The following is a 27226-nucleotide window of genomic DNA, read 5'->3' on the forward strand; positions in this document are numbered from 1 at the left end:
GAGTGAGGCGTGTCGCTCCGTCTGACAGCGTGAGCTCCGGTATGCCTGTAGAGCTGATCCTGGTGAGGAGCACGGTGGGTTGGGCCTCGGCGTTTGGGCCTCGGCGAGCTCCAGTGCTCGGTGACAGGGCCCGGTCAGTTAGGCTCTGGTGACCAGTAAAGGAGCCTGGTCGGTTAGGCCCTGATGAGCCCCGGTGGCTGGTGAGGAGCCTGGTTGGTTGGGCCTTGGTGCCTAGTAAGGATGCTGGTCGGTTAAGCCCCGACAAGCCCCGGTGCCCGGTGAGGAGCTCTGTTGGTTGAGCCCCGGTGCCCAGTAAAGGAGACCAGACAGTTAAGCCGTGACAAACCCCAGTGTCCAGGCATTCAGGCCATTGAGGTGGCAGCCAGCAGACTCCCAGGGCGGCTCGCCCTGCTCAGCCCCGCCATGCCAAGCCAGAGGCCATCAGGGGTCCGTCGGGCGCTTCTGGTGCTGGTGGCCGCGCTGGGCTGGCTGCTGGCCCTGCAGTTGCTGCTCGACCTGCGGGCACTGGGGCTGCTCTGCGGGGCACTGGCGGCGCTGGGCGGCTGGTTGGGCCCCCAGGCTCTCAGCCCCTCTGGCCGGCGGCTGCGGCTGGAGCGTTTTGTCAGCTCCCTGCGGCCCCAGCCCCACTGCCCGGCGGCCAAGGGGCGGCTGGAGAGGGAGATCGCCGGCACTGTCCGCAAAGTGGTGCGGGACTTTGTTGCCTCCTGGTACCGCACCATCAGCAGCGAGCCGGCCTTCGAGGCTGAGGTGGAGAAGGCCATGATGGGCCTGGCTACTGAGCTGAGGCAGCGGATGGGGCGAGTTGACCGCCAAGCCCTGGCCCGCCGCATCCTCCTCCTCTGCGGCCATCACTTGCAGAGCTACCTGCAGGCCCGTGAGGCCCTGAGGGACGACCCAGAGGGTGGCCGGACCCTGTGGCTGGAGTACAGCCGGCTGGCGGGGCCGCATCCTGCCCTCCGCAGCCCGGCGGCTGAGGTGGGCTACGCCCGGGCTGCTGTGGAGATGCTGCTGCGGGCGCTAGTGCCCCGGCCCCACCTGGAGACACGGACGGGACGCTTCGTGGTGGTGGAGCTGGTCGCCTGCAACGTGCTGCTGCCGGCCATCAGGAAGATGGCCGATCCTGACTGGATCAACCTGCTGCTCATCGGGGCTTTCTCCAAGAAGCCCCGGAGTGAGGAGCCGCCCCCTGCACCCCCAGTGCCTGATTTCTTGCCCGTCACGGTGCAGACGGACGCCGTCCCTGCGGGCTGCCCCCCTCCCCGAGGGCCACGGAGGTGCCCAGGCGAGAGGCAGGGGCTGCTGGCGAGGAGGGAGAGGATCAGGCGAGCGGGCTGTGCCACACAGAGGAGCCCTTCCTCCGCCCGCGAGCCCTGGGCTCCCTCTTCGCCTGTGAGGGCTTGGAGCTGGAGTCCCCCGCGCCCGATGCGGGCCAGGACACGAACCTGCTGGCACTGTTGCCTGCAAGGGAGTTCCCCGATGAACCCCTCCAGGAAACCTCCGCTGTGGTGGAGGGACCGGCCACTTTGGAGGATGGCATGGGGGACCTGGAGGAGGGCATTGCCACCAGCTCGGATGCTGGCCTGCTTCCCGCCTCTGCTTTTGCGTTGAGCTCCTGCCCTGACATCCAGATTGACCCAGCGGTTGAGAAGGAAGAGGAAAGCCCAGCTGTCCCCAAGAAGCTCTCCTCGCAGAGGCCCTCCAGCTTGGGGAAAGATCTGGGGGCAGCTGAGGGCCAACCACAAAGCCCCCCAGACCCCGGGCAGACTCTGCTCTCATCCTCCCCAACGGCTTCCATCAGCACCTTCAGCTTTGAGCCCCTCAGCAGTCCCGACGGGCCAGTCGTCATCCAGAACCTGCGGATAACTGGGACCATCACTGCTCGAGAGCACAGTGGGACTGGCTTCCACCCCTACACCCTGTACACAGTCAAGGTAAAGGCTCCCCCGGCGGTCACCCCTTTTCTGAGATCCCTGCCCTGGCAGGGAAGCACGTGTGGTGTTTGGAGATGAGGACTTGCTCTGTGTGTGGCTCGACAACAAATTTTGTCTGGCAGTGGGGGAATATGGGCACGGTGGCTTTTCCAGTGGCTGTTCGGGTGCGGGATAGGGGTTCCCAACTCTCGGCCAAGGGTTGCGTGGGGCTGGTTGAGCCTTTTGTATCCTGTTTTCACCGGTTCCTTCATCGTGAAGGGTTTGCGTGCTGTACAGCTGCTGTTCTTCAGGGAAAGGTCAATCTGAGGAATTGCTGGATGGGACCTCCGTGGGGTTTGGGGACTGTGGGGCCGACAGGGACCACAGCGCATCAGGATTGTTTTGGGGTCTGTAAGGATTATTGACTGTTGCCTTCCTCCTCAGTACGAGACAGCCCTGGAGGGTGAGAGCGCAGGCAGCCTTCAGCAAATGGCTTACCACACCGTGAACCGCCGTTACCGAGAGTTCCTCAACCTCCAGACCAGACTGGAGGAGAAACCGGAGCTCCGCAAGTTCCTGAAAAGTCAGTCCCTGCGTTAGCTTCCTGAGAAAATCCTTCTCCCTCCCACCCCAGTCCGTGCTCCTCTGCTCTGAAGGTATCCTGCCCTGCCTGTGCGGCTCTGGATGCTGGGCTGTTTGTGATGCCCATGTCCTTGTTCTGTGCAGAGCTGGCTAGAGGAGAAATTTATTTCTTTTGGGAGCAAATTCCAGTGTTTCAGAACATACTTGTTCCCGTTCAGATGACAATGCTTGCTTTTGTAGTGTTGCACCTTAACAGTGAATAGAAACACTGGTATCTGCAAGCTTCTTGTTTGCATACAAGAAAGTAGAGTAGTATGTGTTGAACATAAGCTTTTTTTAAAAAGAAAACAATGTTTCTCCTAATGCTACTTATGTATAAAGCTTCGTGGAATTTAGCATGTCCCTACATAATCCTTTCGTTCTGACACGTCTGAGGGTTTGGCTGGAAAACTGCTCTGTTGAGAATTTTTGGGCTCTTTGGGTGATCTAGAGTCCATGTGCTGAGCTGGTGTTCTTGCTTCTTTTAACTTTAAAGGCACGGATGATACGAAATCCAGCCGAACGCAAGTTCTGTATGGATTTAAGGTCTGATTCAGCTACCCTGGTTTGAGGGGCGTATTATCTTGGGCTGATGTGTAGTGGTAGTCTTAAGCATGAGAGCATTAAGATTTTAATACAACTGCTGCAGTTTCCTCGAGCTGGCTAATGGGTTTGTTTCCTTTGTAGATATCAAAGGCCCAAAGAAACTGTTCCCTGATCTCCCATTTGGAAATATGGACAGCGATAAAGTGGAAGCCAGAAAAAGTCTGCTAGAATCTTTCTTGAAGGTGAGATACTTGCTTCTGTACCCCTGTGAGCTAGAAAGCAGTGCTCAGGACAGCTCTGTACTGACAGTGGAGCACATCAGATCTATTCCACCTGCACTTTACACGATCAAGCTGGGAAGTTGACTCAAAAAAGACCTAAAGCTGCATCTTCCCTTGCAGCAATTGTGTGCCGTCCCTGAGATTGCCAACAGTGAGGAGGTACAGGAGTTCCTCGCCCTGAACACTGACGCCAGGATCGCATTCGTCAAGAAGCCCTTCGTTGTCTCCAGGATAGACAAGGTAGGCAAGTGGGAAACTGATTATCTGAACCGCTTACAACTGCACCTAGACATGCCTCTTGGGCTTCAATGTCTACATATATGGCTGCTGTGGTAGTAGCCAAAAAAATCAAACGCTCTCTGTGTAGCTGGGCTCAGCTTGCCCAGAAAGCCGTAAAGCTAGGAAGAGTCAGAGCCCGTCTCAAAGAGCCTGGGGGTTATCGTGGAAATGAGAGAGCGTGCAAGTCTGAAAACTCTTTAGTTCATTTTCAAGGAATAGGAATATATTCAGTAATTGATGGCACTGCTGGCTTTTGCAGATCGTTGTCAACGCCATTGTGGACACCTTGAAGACGGCATTCCCCAGGTCGGAGCCCCAGAGCCCCACGGAGGATCTTAGCGAGTCTGAAGTGGATGGGAAATCTCAGACAGACGGGAAGAAGACTAACAAGTAAGGGCTCCTTCAGCTTCCCCTGTGCTTTATGCAGAACATGGGTTTCACACACAAACTGACTCCATTGTGGGGAAATACCGACTTGGTGCTTCACCTGCTGTGGATAATACATTGCTGTCGTACTGTAGCTGAATTCCTTTCTCTTTCACGTACTGAGCAAGGGTATTTGAGTTCCTGTTTGGATAAAGGGTTTTCTAAGAATGCTCAGGTTTTCGCAGAAGGTGGGTTTCCTCCTGAGGGAGCTGTGAGGTGGTGGCATTTGCCGGCAAAGATGTTGATGCTCCTGGAGAATTGCTTTTTACCCTTAAAGAAGTGCATGACCTATATATGTGGTGAGTCACTGCAAAATATAGCTATAAGTTGTCTACCTGAAGGTTCACTCCTCCCTCTCCCATCTGTTTCACACAGTGGCATGCTGCCTTGCCCAGCAAACATTTGAATATTTATTTGGGAGCAGTGTTTGAGGTCACTGCATGTATGTTGCCCACCAAGTGTTTATTTAGTGTTGCTGGCAGTGACGAGCCCCATTGTGCTCATCAGTGATTCTTCCCTTACAGAAGAAGGGGAGGTTTCTGCCCGAGTATGGCTTTTTTTCTGGAAAAGAGACGTGTTGCTAGAAAAAGCTGCTTTGGACCAAAAGACAAACCCAAAAAGTACACGTTTTGAAGCATCTTGGCTGAAAAGGACATTCCTTAATGATAAACAGGCTATTTTACAATTTGTCCCACAATCCCAAACGCGGTTTCATATCCTCCTTTCTGTGTGTGCGTGTTTATAACTGGATTTCACAATCCACTGCTGAGTATGTTTCGTCTCAGAGGCTTTTCTGAACGCTTTCCTGTGTATGCTGCAATGCTCACACCTTGCTGAACAGAAATGCCTACGTTTGCATGTAAGCTTATGTGTCACATACCTGCCGAAGAAGGTGTATGTATGTGGGGGGTGTTGGAAAGCCTTGGCTAGGCTCACATGTAGTTGAGGAAAAGCGCTTTAATGCTTTTGTTGCATGGCTTTGCTGCCACCTCGTAGTTATCCTGGGGGCAGATGCTTTTTTGAACCACTTTAGGTCTAATCAGAGTTCTTAGCTTGGACATGACACTGAACGAAGATAGCTGGTCCAGGTTCTTGGCAGAGGCTGGGAAACTCATCGCTCACAGCTTGCGGAGAAAACCCTGACTGTGCCTTGTCTCTCCTCTTCAGGTCCAGGCTGAGGTTCTCATCCAGTAAAATTGCTCCAGTGCTGAGTACGAGCGAAGCGCATGACAGGATTGTGTACTCTATCAGGGAGGGCAGCGCTGTAAGTTCAGATCCCTCTTGCAGTCCTTTCATGATCCTAATCATTGCCCTGTTTGGGTGCTGACTTGGAATAATCCATGTGCATGAGGGTTGTGGCTGCTGCAGCCTTCTTCCCGCATTGCCGGGTCTTTGCAGAAAGGCAGTAAGCAGCCCTGGTTGTGCTGTTGGCTACAACAAGGTGCAAACCAGGTGGTGGGAGGCTGTCTGGGCAGTGGAGATCTCGTATATCTGTTCAACTCTGGCTGTGTGCAGCTCACTGCTGTGGCACTAACGCGCCGGTGCTTTTGTAGGTCTCTGGTACTCTGTCGCTGGCTGCTATGGAGTCCTTCATCCAGAAGCAGGAGAAGCTGCTGGAGGCAGTCCTCAGCAAAGCTCCCGAAGGCGAGGGAAGCAGAGACGCTAAGGAAAGCTCCGTGCAGGAGGATATGGCCGGGCTGGGCACGTCAGAGCAGGGGCCACATCCAGACACGGACTCTGGTGAGCTCAGCCCCTCTGTTAGTGCTTCGACGTATCTCCCTTAGTGCTGCAACAGCTCCAACATCTGCAGGCTCAGCTTGCAAGGTCTTCAGTATGAGGACCTGGTCTCCTGCCTGTTGCACCTTGATTTAAAGGGAAGGCAAACTGAGTTTTTCCAGTCCTGTTAGGTGATTGCTCTGGTCTTTATTGCTGGTGGAAGTAAATTGGGTCTTGGCTCAGTTGTGTCACTGTAGATGTTCACCTTAGTGTACTCAGTACAGTCACTGCAGAAATACATTTCTTAAGGACACACTGCTTAAACTGCCAGTGTTATAAAATCAAGCTCTTAGAAAATGAAAAATGGCCAAATTATGATTTCTTGGTAGTCTCAAGCTGGCCTTGATATGTCCATGCACTGTAAAAGGACCTTTTGAGATGCAGTTAAGTTTGGATAGATTGGGTGGGAATAGCAAATATGTAATCCCAGTTCAAGGAATGATGTTCCCTTTCTGGTTATAGATCCCTCCTCTGAAGCACAGGGGTGCTACGGCCTCTCCGAGCAGTTACAAGATTATCCTGAACACGAACAAAAATATGTTCTCTAATCTTTTTCTTGGAATAGCTGAGCTGTATCAGCTAGAACTTTCCAAAAATTTCACTCCAGTGGTTCAAGTTTGGCAAGCTCTGACTGAAAGCACGTGCTTGTGACAGGATGGGTCTGGTATTCTGAAACCTAGCCTGTGCTACCAGTTTTGCCTATAATCTTTGAACAGACGCCCGCGCTTGTTTTGGGGCTGCTGGGGAGCAGGACTGGAATTGGAGGCCAGTGCTCTGCACAGAGCACAAGATACACAGGCAGGCCAAGTTAGCTGAACTCTTAAGGAAATTTAACGTAAATGATGTCAAATGCCTGCAGGTCTGTGATGCTTCAGAGCCGAGACAGAGCAGGCTGGTCTGGCAGGGTAAGGGGAATGAATGTCTGGGGAGCGGCTGGCTAAAAAGGCAACCGCTGTCCGTATCTGCTCACAGGGTGACTTCTCGGAAGAGGTTGGCCAGCAGCTCTCTGAGGAAAGGGGCTTGGATGCTACGGGAATAAACAGAGCTTGCTGACGATGCTCTTTGTATGGGGTTATGGTGAAGCTAAACAGCCTGCTCCAGTTTTTGCAGAGAGAAGTCTCAAAGGGCAGAGCAAGCGAGGAGTAACTTATGCGTGGCGCAGAGCAAGAGGCGCCGAATGCACTCATGCCCTGTCTTTTCCAAGTGAAATGGCCTGGAGTTAATTAGTCCAGCTCGTATGCAGCAGGGAGAGGAAGAGGAGGGAAGGACAGGTGCTGGGGTCCAGAATCCCTCTCCCCTTTATCTCCAGTAGTCAATCGTGCGTGAACAGTCTCGCTGGCTCTCTGTAGGCAGAGTGGTTGAAAGATCAGGCATCGGGGAAGGTCAGAGTAAGGGAAGCTGTTGTACAGGAGCTCACTCTGCCAACAGAGCCGACGCAGTCGCCTCAGGTTGGGCCGCTGGCCTAGGAGTGGCTGTCTCAGGCAGGTTTGTGGTACATTAATAAGCTTGTTCAGCGTAACACCTATGATGCTTTGGGGCCAAGCAGCATAAAAGTAGTTCTCCAGCAAGTAGAATGTGTTTACGCTGTAGGCTTTGACATCCTCCTGAGGGGCAGAAAGAGGTTTTGCTGTCCCAGGTCTGTGTCACCAGGGATATGTGGGCATGTGTGTGGGTTTTTGTTTTAACTGATGCGTCTGGTTTATCCAGTTGTGGTTCATCCATCTTCCTGCTGAGACTGGGACCTGCCACACGATGGCAGCCTGCAGACACCGACCGGAGTCTTGCGCCTGGAAAACTGCACGTTGGAAGAGGGGAAAGTGTTGGTGAAGACTAGGAAAATAGTCCTCAGCAAAGTACCTTTCTCCTGGCTACAGTCACTGCCTTCTTTCTCACCTGTTTTGGGCACACTGCCATCCCCGTGCGTGGACTGGGGTTTGATAATCCCTCGGCTTAACTGAGAAGGAACTGAGAGCTCGGAGCAGCCACGTTCTGGTCTGGTGCGCCCCTTGGTAGGGAGGTTGGGGCTGCTTGGATGAAAGTGGAAATGAAAGAGAGCGATCGGGGCAGGAGCCTGGGAGGGCAGGCTCCCCAGGCTGGCTGTGCTGCAGCAGGTCATCTGTGTGTGGCGCAAGGTGTTAGGCTGGGGAGAAGAGCGTCAAGCAGGCTGTAGGGGAAAAGAGTGAGTTTCGGATGATGCTTTCCACCAGGGTTGCTTAGACACCGAGTTGGCTTCTTCATCTGACCCTCCTCTTCCTTCTGGCAGACTCTGAGACAGCTTTGGCTGACCTCGCCCTGGACGTGCTTCGTCTGCTGCTGATGGATCACTGGAGCTGGCTGTGCACAGAGAACATCCAGAAGGTCTTCCACCTGCTCTTCGGGACCCTCATTCAAAGGTAAGGCCTCAGCGACTGACCTCACAGCTCTGTGAGGTGGCATTGCCTTTGGAGTTACAGTCTAAAATGGAGCTCTTGCCTGAATGCAGATAAATGCTTTCCGTCGCATCAAACGACAAGGTTCTGTAAAGAAGATGTCACATGTATGTAGAGATTTGCATCGTCTCAGAGATTTGCACTAGGAGCTGTTTTCCCCGGGAACAGCAGTGTAACTCTAGCGGGCAGCCTCCTGTCCTTTAACAACAGTGGAAAGGAAGGATCCAGCCCTGGGAATGGGAGGCTTCTTGCCTCGTGAAAGGGCAAGTGCCCAGCTCCTTGGCTCTCCAAGGAGAGACTGGCCTCTGCTGGCCTCCTGGTCTCTCGCTGCCCCTAGGCTCAGCTTGTTCTTTCTACAAAAGGAGAATAAACAGGCGCAGGGAACAGCGACTTATCAAGTGACAGCTCGGAGTGCGGCCTCCCAGGGCCTTTGCTTTCACTGATGCACCCCTCTCTGATCTGCCGTGGGCCAGTAGTGCCTGTGCCTTGGGCAGTGACCCACAGATCTATTGGGGAAAGACTTCCTTTCCAGCTGGTAAGTACTTGCCAAGCTTTTCTGGGGCCATTGCCTCTGTGTGGTAAGGCACTAGGCCAAGACACACAAACAGAGAGCGTTTCTGTTTTCTTGTGTAGGTCGGTGACTATCACTAGCTGAGGATATGGTCCTTTAGAGTAAAAGGAAAGCCTTCCCGGAAGGATTTTGGCTAGGGGGAGTCTCAGAGCAGTGCTTTTCCCACTCCTGCGCCCTTTCTTCTCTCGCAGGCATTCAAAGCCAGTGTCAAAATGTGCAGGGCAGCACATTATAACCGAGCTGGTAATTTAAGCTGCCCTCGGCAGAGGTTGCCAAAGCGCTTTGAGGTCAGGGGCTGCTGGCCATCACTCCCAAGTCTGTTTCCTTGGGTGGAAGGAGGTGGGTGTTGCTCCCATTTCTCCAAAATGGGCTCTGGTCTCTTGGGGAATGAACTGGAACCCAATCCTTGTGTGTAAGCACAGAGGTATGAGAGCTTGAATAGGCACGTCATCACCTCCTAATAAGCTGTGTCCCAGTCACCCGGGGAGCCTGCAGCACCAACACGTGGCATTGGTATTTTCCACTAGAGAAGCTGTCATACACACAGCACATGCCTGGCCCTGGAAGGTGGAGGAGCTCCACAAGTTGTGCTAGTGGAGCAGCATGAGGGTTAAAGTGCTTGTAGCTGCTCTGCTTCAACGGGTCTGGGTGAACCCACGTGTGCTGCAGGCAAACCTTTGGCTGGAGGTGACGTTGGGAAGTCCTGTGACTCCTTGGTGTCGTGATCAGGACAGGGTGCAAATACAACTTTTGAACTAACCCTGTGTCCCTGGGACCGTACGTGTCCGTGCTGAAAGGCACGTGTTGACGCTGGCTCTGCTCTTGTTCTGGGACGGTCAGGAGTCCACAGGTCTGGTAGGAAGGGGCCAGGGGAAGGAGTTGCGCAGTGTGAATTGACCCCATTGCCGGGAGGATGGTGTTGCTCATGGATTGCTGCAGAGAATGCTTTCCTCCTCTGTTTCTGCTGCTGTAGTCGCCACCCCAACCCAGAAGGCCATGCCTGGGACAGTGCTTTGGTCTCCTGAAAGGGAGGAGTGTTAGGGTGGAGATTCTCCTATCTCAAATCAAGGGTGGCAGGTTTTTAGTGCTCCTGGAAGCCCATGTGGAGGGCTGGGGCTCAGCAGGGTACTGCAATGGGCACAGGAACTGCCCTGACAGCAGTCAGTGTCTGCCTGTCGTGAAAGCTGTGATCTGGTACGAGAGCAGAGTTCAGACAATGCCCGAGACAGACGTTCAAGATGAGGCATGTAGATACCTCTGCAGCGGAGGAGAATTGGGAACGGGGGGAGTCCATGCTGGCTTGCCATTGCACCCTGTCCCTGAGCCACGCAGAAGGGTGGCTGAGACTTGTACTCATGGCTGCCCCAGGTGGCCACTGCTGTCCTGAGCAGATCAAGAAGTCTCTAGCTCAGACCTGCTGCTAGCTGCCTATCCAGGGACACAGTGTGGATTTGGTGGCATTTCTCTTCCATTTAAGTATTTGCAACTTGATCGCTGCTCGGCCAGACCTGGCACAGCCCTGGCACTGGCATTCTGGCTGGCACTGCGTCTGGGTACCCTTTACAGGTGGAGAAAATACCAGAAGCTGTTCTGGGAGCATGTGCTATTCAAGGCATCGTTGCTCCCGCCTCTGAGAACAGGCGGACGAACACGGGGCAGCAGATGGGCACGCATCCTAACGGTTGGACTCGATGATCTTAAAGGTCTTTTCCAACCTAAATGATTCTATGATCCTGTCTCTAACCGTTGCTGGTCACAAAGTACAAGTAGGAATCATCCCTCTGTGAGATGAGGTCCTTCTCTGTTCCCATCAGTGGCTGGGTTAGGTGGTGGGTGCTGGAAAGGAGGTGTCCTAGCAGTGTTTTGGGTGTTAGGAAGGGGGTTGCTGCTGAACGGATACTCCTCTGCCAGCTTGTATTTGATGAGGAGCGTGCTGCTCCTGTAGCCTTCTCGCAGCTGCCTTTGTGGGCATTGCTGCCGCTTTGCACCGAGCGTGCATCGTGCCAGAGCAGAAGAATCGACAGAAAAACACCAAGAACAAGGTCCAGCTTCTCCAATCCCCCTCTCCTTTGGGGACTTTCTCCCTTGGGCTTGCGGTGCCCACAGCATCCCCTACGGTGATGTCGAGTGATTGCTGTGACCACACTGTTGCTGATTATGGGACCTCCCTACCCAGCTCCGTTCGCCGTTCTCTGCACGGAGCATCCCACCACGCTCCTCTTTCCCCTCTTCTCCGTAACTGAAATAGCTGGAGCCAGGCGCTATCTGTCTCCCCTGACTGTCAGTTTAATGGCAGCCGGGGAGAGGAAGACTGTATGACCGAAAAAGGTATTGTTAAGTAAAAGGGAGCCTGTGTGTGCAGGCCCGCATCCGTGTGGCGCTCGTCCCATTATGTAATGGGGAGTGATCCTTTCTCGGAGCCGAGAGGGGAGGCGGAGGGGCCGGGAGGCTCGCTGGGAGCAGGGACGACCCTGGGGCCGAGGATTGCTTCCAGCAGTCTCTTCGCGTGCTGGGTCGGTGCCTGTAAACAAACCCGCTGCCCTGCTTCGGCTCCGCACCCCTCCTCTGTCCGGCTCTCGCTTCCCTCCCACGGGCTGGAAACGCAGATCTATCTTTTGTGGGGAGGCTGCAACAGGGACCTGTTTGCAAAGGGGAGTAGATGGGGCTATTCTGGGCTCCGGGGGTGTTTGGTGGAAGAGCTAAAGAGCATTTGGAGAATCCGTGTGCTTTTTAGAGCCTTGTGAGTCAAAGCGGTGTTAAAAATAGATGGCAAGCACGCGAACCGCGCCATGGCTGTGACCCCGCGCCCTGCCCTCGGTCCGTCCCCGACGGCACGATGGTCACTAGGTCAGGGATCTGCCGGTGCCACGACGAGCCGGGGCCAGCCGTGGAGCCAGGGTGACAGCCACTGTGTACCAGCTCACCGTGCCCTTCAGCTGCTGCTGGGGTTCTCCCAGGACCACATCTGCTTCCCCTTCTGGAGTGGAGCCCCAGCAGAGTGCCAGGATCCCGGGGATGGACCTGGGAGTATTTTAGGTGCGGATCCAGGTCTGTATGCTTTTCCTAGCTCCTTCCCATGCGTCACAACAGAAAGCCGTGGCAATGCAAACCGTCGAGCGGAGGGAAGGTGTCTCGGCACACCCCGGCTGTCTGCACCCTGTAACCTGAGCGGGGCTGGGGCGCAGAGTCCGTGCCGGGGCTCGGAAGCGCCTGTGTGTATATAAGGGAGCGTGTGGAACTATGCAGGCAGCTTTGATGGTGTCAGGTTCCACTGAGCATGAGTTAAATAAATGCAAATCATCCCTGCCATACTCGGGAGCTCAGCACCGCTTGGTTTGAGGTTGGCTTTGGGTCACTCTGGTGCTCCTCCAGGCTTTGTCCCCTGTCCCATCATTCCTCAAGGAAGCGGGTGGATTTGGGGAGGTGATGTTCCAGGCTGTGTGAGATGTAGAGGGAGAGCCAGGGATGCTTTGAGACTGATTACAAATGACCGTCAGGCTTTTATGAGAGTGGTTTCTTGCAAGTCCTTCTAGCTCTGGTTCCCTTTGTGAGTCTGGCTAGCTTTGGCTTGTTTTCCTTGTAGCCTTTCCTCTCTTGAGCTGGTTCTCCCAAGGTTTCAGCCACTGCTGAACTAGCATGGGAAAGGAAATTCCATCTGAGCTCAGATCCACCCTGGAGCTGAGTCTTGGGCTGTGGTGTTGCAGGGAGCCTGGCTCTTGGGTGCTGCGGTGAGGGACACTGAGCCCTGGGGTGGGATCAGAGGAGAGAAGGGGCACGCGGGCAGCACACAGGACAGGTTTTGAGTATGTACACTAAAATGAGGCCGGGTGGTCCTGGGGAGGCTGTAGCAGCAAGGGCTTGTCTTTGATTTGAGGCGCTGGATCTTGCCAAGCGTTGCTGGGGGTCAAGAGCTGGGCAAGGCCACAGAGGCATGATAGTCTTCATCCTATCAGCAGTAGGTCTGGAGCATCTGAGTTCTTGTTGCAGCCTAGATTTTGGCAGGGGGTTCAGTCTGTTAGGGTTTAGATAACCAGTTTGGCTAGGTCCCGGCCTAAAGAGCAAATGCCTTGACGCAGGCGGCTCTGCTTGCCTATGGAAACGATCTGGGCAAGGTATGGCTATGGCACATGGAGGAAGCCGATGCCATGCTCCAGGGTGGATACAGGGAGGATGCGGTTGATGTGAACCGGTGCTGCAGCCTGTGCAGGCAGCTGGAGCCTGCAGGGCTGTGGGTTATTCCAGGTTTTGTCCTTTCCAACACTGTCCTGCACATTCAGTGCACCTTTGACGGGAGATGCAAGGCTGGGGGGGGCAGGATGTGTCTCCCTGGCCCCTGAAGCGGTCTCAGAGCTGGCTGCTATGGAGGTTGCTCCCTGCAGAGGTAAAAACCACCATCAGCAGTGGGGTCTCCTGTCTCCAGGGTGACTGTTGCATTGCCGTGGCCTCCCCTCTCTCCTTTCCCGGCTCTCCATGCTGTCAGGTTTTGTGTCCCCCCATCCCTGCTTCGCTGTGTGTGTTGAGGGGTAACGGTTCAGCAGTGTGGCTGGTTTCATTAGCCTTCCCGCCGGGGGCTCGCTCAGCTTCCAGCCCCACCAAGTGAGAACTTCTCGGACCGATATCCATGGCCTGTGATTGAGAAAGGTCCTGGGTTGTCAATTTAACGGGGCAGCAAAGGGACCTTGCAGCCAAGCCTGGGGTCCTTTCGGCAGTCTGGATATCTGTGCCCGTCCAAAGGGTGCTGCAGCTTGCTCTGGCGGCACGTCTCCCATCCCTCCTTCGTCAGGGATGCGGCATGGTGCCCGACCGTTGCACAAGATGGGTTCGGGTGGGCTGTTGCTGGGGTTACCCCCGTGCACAACCCCAGGCTGCCCTTGCCTTCTTGCTGTCGTTTTGGCTTCGGGGCTCTGTGCCGGAGCCTGTCGATGTCAGGCCAGGTGTCGTGGGCACTTGTGCAACTGGTGGTGTGAGTCAAGGAGCTCATAGCTTCAGGGAGTTGCTTGCTGGGTGGTTTTTTTCCCCGGTTTTTCTCCTCTTTCTTCCTTGATCTCTGCGCCAACAGAACTGGCAAAAACAAAGACCCTTGGCAGCCTCCTTGATCCTCTTGACTTGAAGGTGCCACCGGCGTGTAGTGTTGCCTGACCCTCTTAAATGTCCCTGAGTAAACCTGCCCGCTGAGGCAGCCAAGCACCTGCAGCCCCGGCCGTGCTGGGAACGCGCTGCCCGTGGGCAAGCAATTCTGCCCAGCCCTGGCCATCTCGAGCCCCGCAGGGGCTGTGTCCGACAGCTGAGACGGTGAGCCAGACCTCATCTCGGTGCCGGGTTGCACCGGGGGTCGGCACAAAGCTGGGCTCTACATGTGTCACCCGGCGTAGGGGGTATCCTGGGGTGGGACGTGGCTGTGCGTGGGCAGGCATTCGCTGCGGAGGCTCCCCGTTCCCTCTCTGCGTTATCTCTGAAAAAGACATTAAAGCCGAGGGTTGACTCGTGCTCTTCAGGCGCCAGGAAAAGCCAGGAAGGTTTATGCTAAAGCTGTTCCTCGCGCGGCTGCTCCCACTTTCCTTTGGCTTCGTAGCTGGCAGGTAGCTTACCACTCCGGGCTTGGGCAGCACCTCTGAGTTTTGCTGGCAGAAACGAGCTGCCAAAACTGCAATGTCAGTGCAGCTGGGGCAGCTAAATCCATTCGCTGTTCTGGCTTGTTACCTGGGGGAGTTGATTTGGGCACGTTTAGTAAGGACCTTTGCAACCGCGCATCGAGGGGCTGTGCCGGCAGGCCCAGGTACGTGGCAGCAAAGGTCCTGTCCCTCCCGCGGCGGTGCAAGTGTGCACCCCAGCCTAAAAGCTAGCAACAGATTTTGTATATAGAGGAACTAACCTTATGGCATCTTCCTCCTCGTCTCTGGATTTGGCTATTTGTATTGTAGCTGCAAGGAGCAGTAGAAATCGCAGGCCTGTGGTATGTCAGCGAAAGCGATCTTCGGGACTGTATGTGTCTTCGTGTGTGTATGTAAAGTAAATAAAAATCAACTTGGAAACGGGCCTCGATTCAGTTGTCTCCAAGCACCTGGAAATTTTGGATCCGGCTTTGAATCTCTGTCCCAAACAAAGTTTTTTTTTCCTCTTCTAGAAGCAGCATTCTTCCAAAAACAGCCACTAGAATGAAGCAAGCACTCTGTGCTTTGATAACAATTGCAACATTATTTTAACTGCATCTCTCTTTTTTCTTTTGATTCCGTTTCAGCGATTAGATATGTGCCAACTTTTTTCCTAGATTTAAAAAAAGAACCACCACCACCACAACTTCCTATTTCAAATAGAACAGACAAAGAAGAAAAGGATTGAGAGGAAATAATGTCTCCTTGTTGGTTTTAGTTTTCCTTGGCTTGTGAAGGGTTAATGGTGTTTTTATGTATTTTGATTCTGAAGCGGGCTAATGAAGCAATCTGCTCTGAACAGGACCTGGCTGAGACAGCCTGGCCTCTCCCTGGGGCACCGCTGAGAGCTTAATTGGCTCAATAAATACTTGATGAAGATGTTATCGAAAGCCAGGATGCTTTGTTAAAAATCAAGGGGGTTTTGGGATGGTTGGGGTTTTTTTTTTTTCCTAATCACGTAGCTTTCTCCCCCTTTCCTGAGCCCCACGGCATCGCAGGGAGATTTAACTTGAGAAAAGCAAAAAACAGAGCAGCTCGGTTAATTCACTGGGGGGAGAAGAGGTTGGAGTTGGAGCCCTGCGTGTTTACACAATTTCTTTTTGCGGCAGGTGTGTTTTGGAGGCAGCAGCACATAAAGCGGCACAGAGCCGTGCCCCAAATCCCAACGCCGAGGTGTGGTTTCATGCCTACAGGCGGTAGGGGATGATCTGTTTTTTTCCTCCTCTCTGCCCCACAGCAAAATGTCCTGCATACCCACTTCTCACAGGGCTTCTGCCAGCTCCACCTCTCACTGCCTTGGTCAAGCAGGTAGAAAAATCCCTCTGCCCTATGCTGGCAAGGTGCTGGCACGGATAAGTCTAACCAAGGCATGTCAGGTGCAAATGCTACCGGCCTGAACTCCTTGCAGCTTGATTTGTTTCTTGCTTCCTTTGGTGCAACTGCCCTCAGGGGAATCGTGCTTGGGAGGTACGAGGCTGGCAAGACACTCTGTTCGAGGGGAAGGCACTCGGCCACGGGGCCGCTGCCTCACTGGTCAAACACTTCATTACCGTGTGCTTGGGCAGGGGTACAGGATGTATTGTTCATAGCATATACAATTGTAAACTTTTTATAGGGCAGGAGGAGAGGAACATTTCCAGTAAGGCGAGAAGGATAGTTTACTTTTTGCGTGTGTGTCTTTGGCCAGAAGTTTAAAAGGACCCGGGATGCTTTGTATTCTTTGATTTATGGAGGGCTTTTTTTTTTTTTTCTTTTCTTTCCTGTTTCCTTCCTCTGCGAAGGGTTTACCGATGGCCTGGACAAGTGTGGGCTTCCTTTGAAGGTGTTGGAGCCGAGCGTGCCAGGAGTCAGCTGCACGTGTTTCTGCTGGCGGCTGTGCAGAGAAGGTGAACGTGGGCTCAAGTAGCAGGTGCTAAAAGCTGAGCCCGGGGGCGAGAGCTCTCCATTTGTGTTTTTCCATTCTTCTAACTGTGCCCGCTGCAGCTGTTTCTTCGGTTTTACAAGCTTTGCTCAGAAATGTTTTACAGTCAAAGCATTGAAATGTTGCTCTTTCTGAGCCCTTGAGTTAAGGATATTCTTGTGGTTTGAGGCACAATTTGGGGAGGAATTTGGGGGACAAGTACTGCGAAGGGAGGGATGGTCTGGTGATTTAAGTACCAGCCTTTCTTGATTTCGTAAGAGTCAGATGCTTGAGTGCCTTGTGCGTTTCCAGATGTTGCCTTTTTCTCAAATCTTTTTCACTCTCTTGGTCTCACGGGCCTTTTTTGAGCTTCTGGTTAGCCATGCCGTGTTAACTGACCTCAGGGAAACGGAGGCCTTGTTCTGGGGTGGAAAGTAGTAGACATTGAGCTGGACTTGCTACTGTTATGCACAGCTCATGTATATTTATAGAGCTATTTGTATTTATACAGCTAAAGCAGACTAGTAGAGGCTTTCTTGTCTTTGTCTTCTTCCAAACGTGGCCTCTAGTTTGTGTTTGTCTAAATCCTTAAAATCCCCAATTGTGGGGGAATCACAATTGCTATTGCTTCATTTAATTAATCATTTAATTACAATCAGCATATTTAACTCAACCATTCCTCGGCTCAAGTGAACTTAGCAGTTCTTATCCTAACCTTGATGGATGAGAAAAGGAGAGGTTTACCAGCTTCTAGCAGCTGTTTGTAAATTTGGAGAGTACCGTATCTTTTTGTCCATTCTTGGCCCATCTTTCTTTTCCAGACTAAGCAAATCCAACCTGTCCTACCTTTACTTGCTGGGTTGAGCTCGCTCTATCTGCAGGTGAACCCTCTGGGTAGTCCACTTAAGTAAGTGCATCCAGCTCACAGGAGCCAGGTAAAACCAAGTCCATACGCTGCGTTTTGCCTATTCCTGACTCTTAGTCTGTCTTTACCGTAGGCTGCTCCATCTTAGCAGCCCTTGTTGCTTCTAGGTGCCGGAGGAGGGCCAAGGTATGTACCCCCCGGGCCTTGTTTCTCATTCCCAGGGCATTTCTGCCGTTCCTATCTTAATGGGCCCCTTCAGCTGACCTTGGAGTTCCAGCTTAAGCCATGGCATTAAATCAGCTCTTTTTTAGCAGCCATTTCATTCCTCCATCAGCAGCTATTTCAAACAGAGGACCCTTACAGCATGGGCAAGTTATGCACCTCCAGACTAACGTCCAGGACTTCGTAGCCTTTGCAGTCTGTCTCTTTGCATTGGGCATTATCAAAGCATTTGAACGTCTGAGCCCAGGAGGTCACTTTCTATCTATTTCTGGTCTCGGCTGAAGTGTAAGGAGATGGTTCAGTGATGGGTTTGGTTTCTTTCTTTCTTATTAAGGCTATTTCTTCGTGAAATAGCAGAATGGAAATAGTAACTCATCAGCCATCCCAAAAAAAAAAAAAAGATCTATTTGTGTTTCTTGCTGGATTTATTTCTACCTGGGAGCAGGCGTGTGTGTGCTGTCGATGTGGCACATGGATCTCAAATGCTTAGTCCTTTAATAGTATGAAAAATCATCTGTGATCTGCTGCCGAAGGTCAGCTTTGGACCAGCACATAATTGGAGTTCCTGCGTGAGAAGTGTGAGCTGTTAATCCTGATCCTGGTGCAGCAAGTCTGCCTGATGGAAAGGTCAATTTGCCATAGAAATCTGGGTTTTACTCAGGTAGGATTTTTCAATAAAGCTTGATGTGGCCCTCCCTGAGTTGCAACTACAGTTGTGAGAGCTGAGGAGTTACTTTGCTCCTCACTGTTCAATAACTATTGCTTGCGCATGCCCCTGTGTGTGTTGTGCAAATGCAGCGTGCATCCCCCAAAGTGGATGTTGGCAGTGACTTTAACAGGTACAGGTTGAGAGTAGGGAGGAAAACTCTTTGTGGCAGGTTACCCTGTTTTGATGTTTTCTTTCGAAGCGTCTGAGAGCGTCAGCTGCTCTCACAGGGAGGATGCTGAACCAGATGGACTGGTCTTGACAGTTCCTCTGTTCCCAGTGCTTTTGGGATGGGTCCACACACTGATAGACTGGCAAAAGGGAACCCAGAGCACAGTGACTTTAGTCTTTCCTTCCATTTGCACCCAGCTTTGGTTTCTCCTTCTTCTTTCTTGTCCCCGTTCCCGTCGAGTTTCTTCTTTTTTTTTTTTTTTTTTTTTTGGTATGCTCTGTGGTTTTGGGTGCCTCTTCCCCCTTTCCTAGCAGTGAGTATCCTGCTGTCTGAGCACCGTGCGATGAGGCAAGTTGGCCTCTTCTCAGGAGCTTGCACGGAGCTGTAGCACGCATCGGCGCGGGTGGGGCAAAACAACGGAGCTGTTCTCAGATCCTGCCCTTTGCTTCCCAAAGTGGAAGGCAGCGAGCTGCCAGACTAACTGAAAAAAAAATCCGTTGATTGTGTTTTGCAACTGTGGGAACTAAGACCTGTAAGCACTTGCATAATCGCAGCGCGTGCACATGTGATCAGATTTATAGGTGTTACTTCTAGGCCTCGTTGCCTGGTTCTGGTGGCTTTATGGAAATAAATGAGCTAGAAATGGTAGGTTGTTTGTACGGGACCTTCCAGCATTCGTTAGTTCTCGGTCTGCTCTTGAGCCGTCTGGAAACGTGTGCTGTCTTCTCTAAGTTCAGCTTTCACTCTGCCCACTATTTGCTTGGTTTTTTGCTATTTTAGGAACATTCCTAAGAAAAAGAAAGCTTGTTCTTTGCTTTCTACAACCTTATAAAGGATGGTAAGTGACTATTGCTGAGACGAATTTCAAGTCAACGTTCAATCTGATCTCCCTAGATGCAGGGTTGTACTGTTTGCAGCTCTGTCCCCAAGTCTCTGAACTTCTGTTGCTTGTCAAATGTTTTCTCAGTTAGGAAAGCAGGTTGTATAAGAAAACATGTTAATGAAAAACCATGTTAATGAAAGCTCTTGCCCCCAGAGGAGCCACAGTTTAAGGCTTTAATTTGGTTGGGGATGGCTGGAGGGTTTAACGTGATCCAGGGTGTTAAACTCCGCTGATGGCTGGAGATAAAAACCCTTTTAAGCCATTGTATTTCAAACATGGCCTTTTCCTAGGCAAGACTGTGCTGTGTCATTGTGTCCTCTTAAGACAGGTAGAAGCTACTCTTTGGATCTCTGGCACGATCTTGCAGCAACATCACTACTTGGGGTCCCTGGTGAGGCTGAGCGTAAAGGCCCTGTCTCCCCATTTCCAGTGCCGTTACTGGGATCACCAGGAGCATTGCCAGTGCTCCAGTAAGACCTTGCTCTGAGACGTAACAGTTCAGTTTTCAGTTTTTTTAATGGTCTTTGCTTTTGCAGCTGGCATTTCCTAGGTGTGCATCCTTCAAGACCTGCAACTAGGCACCTTGTTTCGTGCTGAAGAAGGGAGCATCACGTTGCAGCCCTGGCCCCGATGATGGCTACCTGCCGTTCCTTTGCCCCTGGTTACCTTTAGGTGTTGCTATTCCCAACTCTCCGCTCGCATTGTCCCGGTTGCGTGGGGAAAGACGCCCTTGGCCCGAATGCCTCGCCTGAGAAGAATGCAGACAGTCTGGCAGAGCGCAGGTTAAATAAAGTTTGCCTTGGCAGGGCCCATGCTCTTGGATGTGCTATGAGCTGCCGGGGCGTAGTGGTGACGGAATTGCAAGCACGAACACCAGCTGCCAAGAGGAACGGGTCTCCTGGCCCTGCTTGCGGACTCCTCTCCTCTGGGACTATTGAAGTACTGGCGAAATCGCAAGCCTTTTCCCTACCCCGACCCCGTGCCGACGTTCCCCTCTTTGCTCCGGAGCCTCTCGCTGATGAGGACAGCGGCAGCGGGCCATCGCCGTCGGTGCTGCACCACCGAGTCCCGGTCTTGCTAAATCGATGGGGACCCTCCTGTTGGCCTCTGTGGCATCAGGGATTCGTCCGCTGGCCTCTCCTTATTCTGGGGGGGGGGGGGGGGGGAAGATTTTAAGCAGTGACGAGTTTTGACTGACGGCTGTGGCTTATGCTATTACACGGGGAAGTGATTTCACGTCTGGGAAAGAGGGTCCGCATGATTGATTTAGAAACTTTCCCTGGCCAGCGCTTGGGTGGTGTGGACACATCTCCCCCGTGCAGGCTGCAAACGCCTCCAAGCCCTTATGTGGAGCAGCATTCCCGCAGCGTCGGGATTTGCAGGTTGTTACCGTATAAAGGGCACCGTCTTGGCCCAGCAGGAGGGCTGACCAGCAGTTTTGTTGGCAAGTACCTAACTTTCCTTTTAATAGACGTGCAGCGCGGGGTTTTGGATGGGAGCGGCGATGATTTCATTGCCTGCCACCGGTGGACAGAGCAGGACTGGACAGCAGGGAAGCAGGGGGATGAGAGGAGTGTGAAGCAGCAGGATATTTGTGCCTTGCCATCCTGGGAGCGTGTGTTTTGGTCTCCAGGCAAGATACCCCTGACTCTCTTGGTAGCAGGGGGACTGATGAGAGGAGCAGTGGTTGCCAGAACATGCTCGTGTCCTTCCAGTCAGTCAAGGGGGTTGTTTTAGAGTTAAAACACAAGTTTTTCCAGCTCTGTCTCAGCTTGTGCATGGACATAACTGAGGAGGTTAAGGCCAGTCATATCCCTTAGTCCCCTTTAGGGACCAGTTACTCATTTGGTTTCCTGTGGGCAGCCGGGCAATGGAGCTTTTCGTGGCCTTTGCTTTTCCCCTGTGACTTTACGTATGTGTTTCTGTCTATAAGATAGGGAACATATACCTACTTCTGGTGCGTGGGGAAACTCAGCTAATTAATACTTGTGAAAATGTTTGGCGTATAGACTTCAAAACTGCATGTTAACTTACCCAGCAAGCTGATTTACTCCTTCAGGGCCTCTGATCGGCAGAAAGCTCCTGAGCTGGTACCAAGCCTGACTTTTCCTGACCTTTCTCTCTCTCTCTCTCTCCCTGTGCCTACAGGTGGCTGGAAGTCCAGGTGGTTAACCTGACCTGCACCCAGCGTTGGGTCCAGTACCTCCAGTTGCTACAGGAATCCATCTGGCCTGGAGGAGTTTTACCAGCAGTGCCTAAACCAGCCAGGACAGAGGAACAGAAGAAAGCAGCAGCAGAGCAGGCCCTGCAGAGCCTGATGGGGATCTTGCCTAGTAAGTGTGCCCCAGGGACGTGTCAGCTGGCCTTGAGAAAGGAGCAGTGGGGGAGGCTGGGGAACCCTCCAGTGCATTGGCATCTCTGGAAATGTGGTTACAAACAGCGATGGAGCCTGCTCGTGCCAAGGCAGTGGGATATGTTCGTGACCTTTGAGGTTTGAATGGTTTCCTGCAAGCAAAAACCGCAGTTTCGCAGTTCTAGATAGCTTGCCTAAGCATTTGGGGAGCAGCACAGCTCAGAGGCAAAGGACACGTGTCTCGGTGATTCCCAGATGCGGAGTGGCCACATACTCTGCGCTTAGTGCTGGTGGCACGGTTCCCGCTGAGCTGCCTCAAACGAGGCAGGGCTCAGGAAAGCCAGTGCCACGCTGTGCTCCCACCTGCTGCCAAAGGGTACCGTTGCTGAGAAGAGTCATAAGGCAAAGCCTTTGGCTTCTCGCTCTAAAGAGTGGCTTTTCCACTGGACTGAAATCACGAGCCCAGCTGCACTGGATTTCCCTCTCTTGAAGTTTGACACGGGGACCTTTGGCATTAAAGCAGCTGCTGCCTAATCCATGTGAGTGTATTCTGAACTTTTAACTCCTTGCTGCAGTGTAAGGGGCCCTTTCTATCCTTTGGGGATGAAAAAGCGCTGCCAGTATATGCCCTTCCAACCTGGAACACTTTCCTGGCATTCAGTCCAGTCCCTGGCTGTTTTCTGTCATGGTACTGTTGGGCATGAGATGCCTCGGGCTGAGAGCACCGTCACAAACTTTGATTTAGTACCCACCAGCAGAAGACTGACCCTGTTTTACTACCGTGGAAATGTGCAGTTCCTAAAGCTTTGTCTCCGACATTGACAGATGTGATCCAAGAAATCCTTGGAACCAGTAAATGTCGGATGAGCTGGAACCTGGTACTGGAGTCCCTGGGGCAGCCTGTGATAAACAGGTATGTGCATTATAGTCTCTTTACCCTGATAGCCTTTGCGATGGGGCCTGTAAGCTAAGCTCAGGGCTTCGCCGTGAGATTCGCGCTGTGAGCTTCTTGGCACAGGACATATCTGGCTAATTATCCTAGACTTATACTATCAAAGGGCATCTGGCTTGCTTATTATGAAGGTGCAAGTCTAGGACCTCGGTCTGGCTGGAGATTATTGAGCCAGTCTTGTTAATTATGTTGTTGGGCCTGCTTAGTTTGTGGACGTCAGGGGACTGTCAGAGGAAATAAGACAAATCCTGGTTTAGTTTGTTGTTTTTAGAGGAGCTTAGGGCGCTGCATATATGTGTAGATAGTGTTTTTCTGTGTACTTGTCGCTGTGCATTTGGAAAGCAATGCTTTTGTGATTAACTGCAGAGAAATGCATGTTCCACCTCACTCCAGGAGATGCATTTGTGTTTTCTGTGCTGCTCAGCAGCTTCAAACACCCACTGGTTTGGGGGCTGGAAAAAAACCTGAACCATCCCTTGAAAGATTTCTTCTAGGGTACGAGATCTTTTGTCTTTCCCCTGATGGCAGTCAGAATACTTCTTCCTTGCGTGAGCTTTGGCTTCTGCACGTCTGGACCTGATCTCCCGGCTCCGCTGTGCCCTGACCAGCCTAAGCTTTGTCTTCTCTCCGTTTCAGGCACCTGGTTTTCTGCCTCTTGGACATTCTGCTGGAATTCTTGGTTCTGAAGGGCTCCAGCGATGAGCTCGAGACCGCAGCTGCCGCGCCATCTGCCTCCAGTGGCCTGGACAAAGCAGGCATTTCAGCACATTAACCAGGGCTGGCGTAGCCAGCAGTGGAGGAGAGAAGCAGCCACAGGCACGGGATGATTTGATTTTCAGTGTTTACTGAACATGTCTGGGAGCTTCTTGTAAAAAAAAATTTTCCAGCCAGTGCTAAATGAGGCTGCTTCCAGGCTTCTCTGTTTTGGCTGGGTGATGGATTAAACCCAGTGTCAGGGGCTGAAGATGCTTTTCTGCCGTATAGCGTCTGTTCTGTTGCTGACCCGATGGAGAGCCTGGAATGAAGATGCCTGACCTCTGCTGAGCTGGACGGTCTGAGAAGGGTATGCAGGCTGCCCACAAACCCTGTTGTCTTGCCTCACGTTTCTGAACATCTAAAGGCAGACAGCACGCGAGATTTGCTTTTGTGGCCTCGGGCTCCACCTGGCACTGGCATGCAGAGACTTGATGTGACGGTATCTTGTTGATAGATGTTTCTCTGGGACAGGTGAAGGGAGGACCAAATGCTGTCTCTGCTCTCTAAGCAGCCTGCCCTTTGCCTGCGCCACACCATCCATTTTACCAGAAGGAAGACGGGGAGAGAATGGAGCACGGAGATGTGGTGATAGCCCTGAAGTCAGCGTCAGGGACCCATCCCCACTGCCCGAATAACCGGGAAGTCGAAAGCAGTGCAGAAATCAAAGCTGCTGTCTTGCCTTAGGGACAAAGATAAGCTGCCTCCCGCTGCCACTGCTCTGACATGGTCTTGTTTTGGCATCTTTTGCTGCCTGAACAGCAGGATGCGAGTAGGGTAGACTGTGCTCCTGGAAAAGAGAACTGCGCCCCGACTAAAGTGGAATGGTAGCTTAGCTGGACTTCAGGATTACCATGTATTTTGCCTGCTGAGTCACGTTTTAGTCCCAGAGGCTGTCACCTGGAAGGCACAGGAGAAAAGGAGCTGACCCACGTGTGACACACAGCAAGTAAATCAGCTCCCACACAAAAGTGGTTGTCACAGCAAGCTCTGACAGAGGAGTGAGCACCTCTGAGCCCAGGAGGAATACCAGACGCGTGGCACGGACAGCTAGCGAGTTAGACCACAGCAATGGGCTTGAGCACCACCTGAGCTCTGTTGTTGATTGCTATGTCACCGTGCTTTGGTTTACTATGCCTGCTATTGCAACAGCTGTGTGCAGAGGGCTCTAGAAAGCTTGTCGGGTCACGATGTCCAGTGCCACCCAGCACAGAATGGCATGTCGATTTGGCAGCTGCTTTTCTGGGTCATCCAAGACTTGAGTGGTTTTGCAAGCTTGTGCTGCCCAGCTGTCAGGTTTGTGACAGGACAGATGGACATGGAGAGTATGGACACGGAGAATATGCACCAACAGACCAGTTCGGTGACCTGTTTTGGTGTATTTCCTGGAAGAAATATGAACTGACCAGTGCTGGACTTTGCTGATCAAGGGGAAGCTGCTCCTGGTGTTCTCTACAGATGAAAGAGCTTAGAAGAGGAGACTTTGCAGGAGGGAAGCGTGCAGGATGACAGCTAGTTTCCATGTTACAATACCAAACAGTGCATTTCATATGGCCTGCTGTTTCTTGGAGCTGGATACTCTGTGGCATGTTTGGAGAGAAGGTCATTTAACTCCAACATGCATACTACTGAAAGTAGAGACTCTGCTCTTTCCAGAGGCACCTGCTTAATAATGGACAGCAGGCGGTGTGTGCTTCTTCGTGCATGTATTGTGTGAAAATACAGGGAAGGATTAGCTTGCTGCCAGCAAGCGTATTTTTAGGGAGCTCTAAGGCCATCCCAAGACTAGGCAGAATCCAATGTAATGAAGCAAAGCAGTTTTGCATGGCTTATCGGAGCCATTTCTCAGCAGTGACACTTTTGAGATGGGAGACTTGCCACCTGCTTGGAAAAGGAGGGAGCATGTGCGTTAAGTAGCTTAAGAGTACATTAGGCAAAGGGTTGGAGAATGCTCCATGTGGGATAATCCCAAATGGCCAAGCAGCAGGTTGGGAAGCAGGACTCCCATATATCCTTAAGCGCAATATCTGCTCGGAGCAGCCTCATCACCCTTTCCTTCACCGCCATGCTCCTGTTTCCCTTCTTTTTCCTACGACTTCCATTTGGTACATCAGCTGTTTTGAGGAGTGGGAGAAGGCAGTGAGAGAAGGAGCCATCGGCCAGGGATGATGTAGCTTAGCCCTGTTTGTGCTTGGTGGCTTCCCAGATGCTCTTGGGGTGCTTGCTTGCTATTGCTTCCTTCTTAATTTTATGGGTTTGGAGCTCCAAGATTGTAGTCTGTTATTGATTAGGGATATCAGTAAGAGACTGTTTGCTGAAAAGGATCATTCAGAGATGGACTGCAAACTATGCGCTGCCAGCTCCCTGTGAGGGCAAAAGTCTAGCACAGTCCTTGCAGACACTGGATGTGGCGTTGGAAGGACGAGCTTACGTTTCTCCTTTGCCAGGAAGCCCTAGCATCCCTGCCGTTAACCCTGATCTCTGACATTATGCAAATGACTCGATATTCAATCCTCCTGATGGAAATAATTTGCGATTTCAGCTGGCGGGCTCCGAGGAGCATAGCTTGAGAGCCGGCACGTCGCTGGGATGGTGCGACGATGATTTGCGGTTGTGCCAGACAACTGCTTGGTCTGTGTGTCCTCTGCACCTTTCGCTCAGGGGCCTCGAAGCCTGCGCTTTGCACACTTGCTCACGTGGCAAAGTAGCAACATCTCCTCTGTGTTTACGTGGGAGGAGCTGGGGCAGGGAGAGATGAAGTAGGTTTACTTGCATGTGCTCTGAAGTCAGCGGCAGAGTCGGGAACAGGCCCCCAGGAGTTTGGATTGCAAGATCTTTGTTTTAATCTTTAGAACCCCCTTTCTTTTCTTAGAGCGAGGAAAACAGAAACCAGGGTTGCCGGAGCCCTTTCTCATGCTCTTACTGGCTAGGTTTCAAACTCCCATTCTCTCCGTCATAGATCTTAGTCCATTCTCACAGCCGAGGTGAAGCTGCCCAGGAGCAGTGTAGGAACAAGTAGCCCCTCTCTGTATCTTGTTGTTAAGGAATACAAAATCCCAGAAAAAGTTCAGCTTTTTTCTAACGCCAGTTCTTTGCCTCACTATAATTTTCGGATTAAATTGAGCACGACAGTGGCAAAGGCAAACTTCTGCATTCAGGTGGGCTGAAAGTTTATTTCCATTGGACTAAGACTAGAAATACTGCTTTGGTAAAACTAACAAGGCCAACAAAAAAACCTGTAACTCGCTCTGTGTGTGTCATACTTCCAGCAAGCTCCCTTTTTCTGCAGGAATTTGTGCAGAAGACTCTAGCCACCTCTTGCTAAAGGGAGGGTGGTGAAAGCAGCCAGATTTGATCTCAAGAAAAAGTTGCAGGCTTCTGTCATACTAGGTGTGGAGCAGTACACGGTTCAGGTGGGTGCTCAGCTCTCTAGGTCCTACTGGACATACGTGATCTGCTTCCAGCCTACCGCTTGCTGACTCTGTGGCATTGAGGAAAGCATTTCATTTCCCCCTGCCTCAGTTTCCCCCAGCGCTGGCTAGTTAAATTGCAAGCTCACTGGAAGCCGAGGCTGCTGGTGTGCGTGCACAACACAGAGTGCAGCGGTACAGAGCTTCAAGGCACCGCCGTAAGCGAAATAGTAGTTGTTGTGTTGAGCCAGAGCTTGGTTTTTTGATTGTGGTTTTGGGGAAAGAAAAAAAAGAGTGCCACCCTGCACTGACTCCCTGTTGTCTTTCCTGTGTTCAAAGCCTTGTGTCAGCTGTTTGTGGGTGCAGCCATTCAAGCCTGTGTAGAAGAGCGCCGTCTTGAAAGCTTATTTTGTTGTTAAATGGGAAGCAAACCGGTGCTCCCAAGTACTTGTGACTTATGTTCTGACTCTGCGTACAATAACACTCCGTTTCGAACTTG

General features: G+C 52.2%; 1 protein-coding gene across 1 annotated transcript; it reads left to right on the forward strand.

Moving 5' to 3' along the window:
- On the forward strand, positions 1–27226 carry SNX19 (sorting nexin 19). The gene is given in 12 exon segments (XM_050910961.1): positions 1–1266; positions 1269–1952; positions 2376–2514; positions 3240–3340; positions 3500–3619; positions 3918–4048; positions 5252–5348; positions 5638–5824; positions 8124–8253; positions 21408–21592; positions 22438–22525; positions 23201–27226. Coding segments are annotated over 12 exon segments (2841 nt in total). The 5' UTR covers positions 1–423; the 3' UTR covers positions 23337–27226.

This window comes from Gymnogyps californianus, chromosome 25 (assembly GCF_018139145.2).
Source record: "Gymnogyps californianus isolate 813 chromosome 25, ASM1813914v2, whole genome shotgun sequence".
NCBI lineage: Eukaryota > Metazoa > Chordata > Aves > Accipitriformes > Cathartidae > Gymnogyps > Gymnogyps californianus.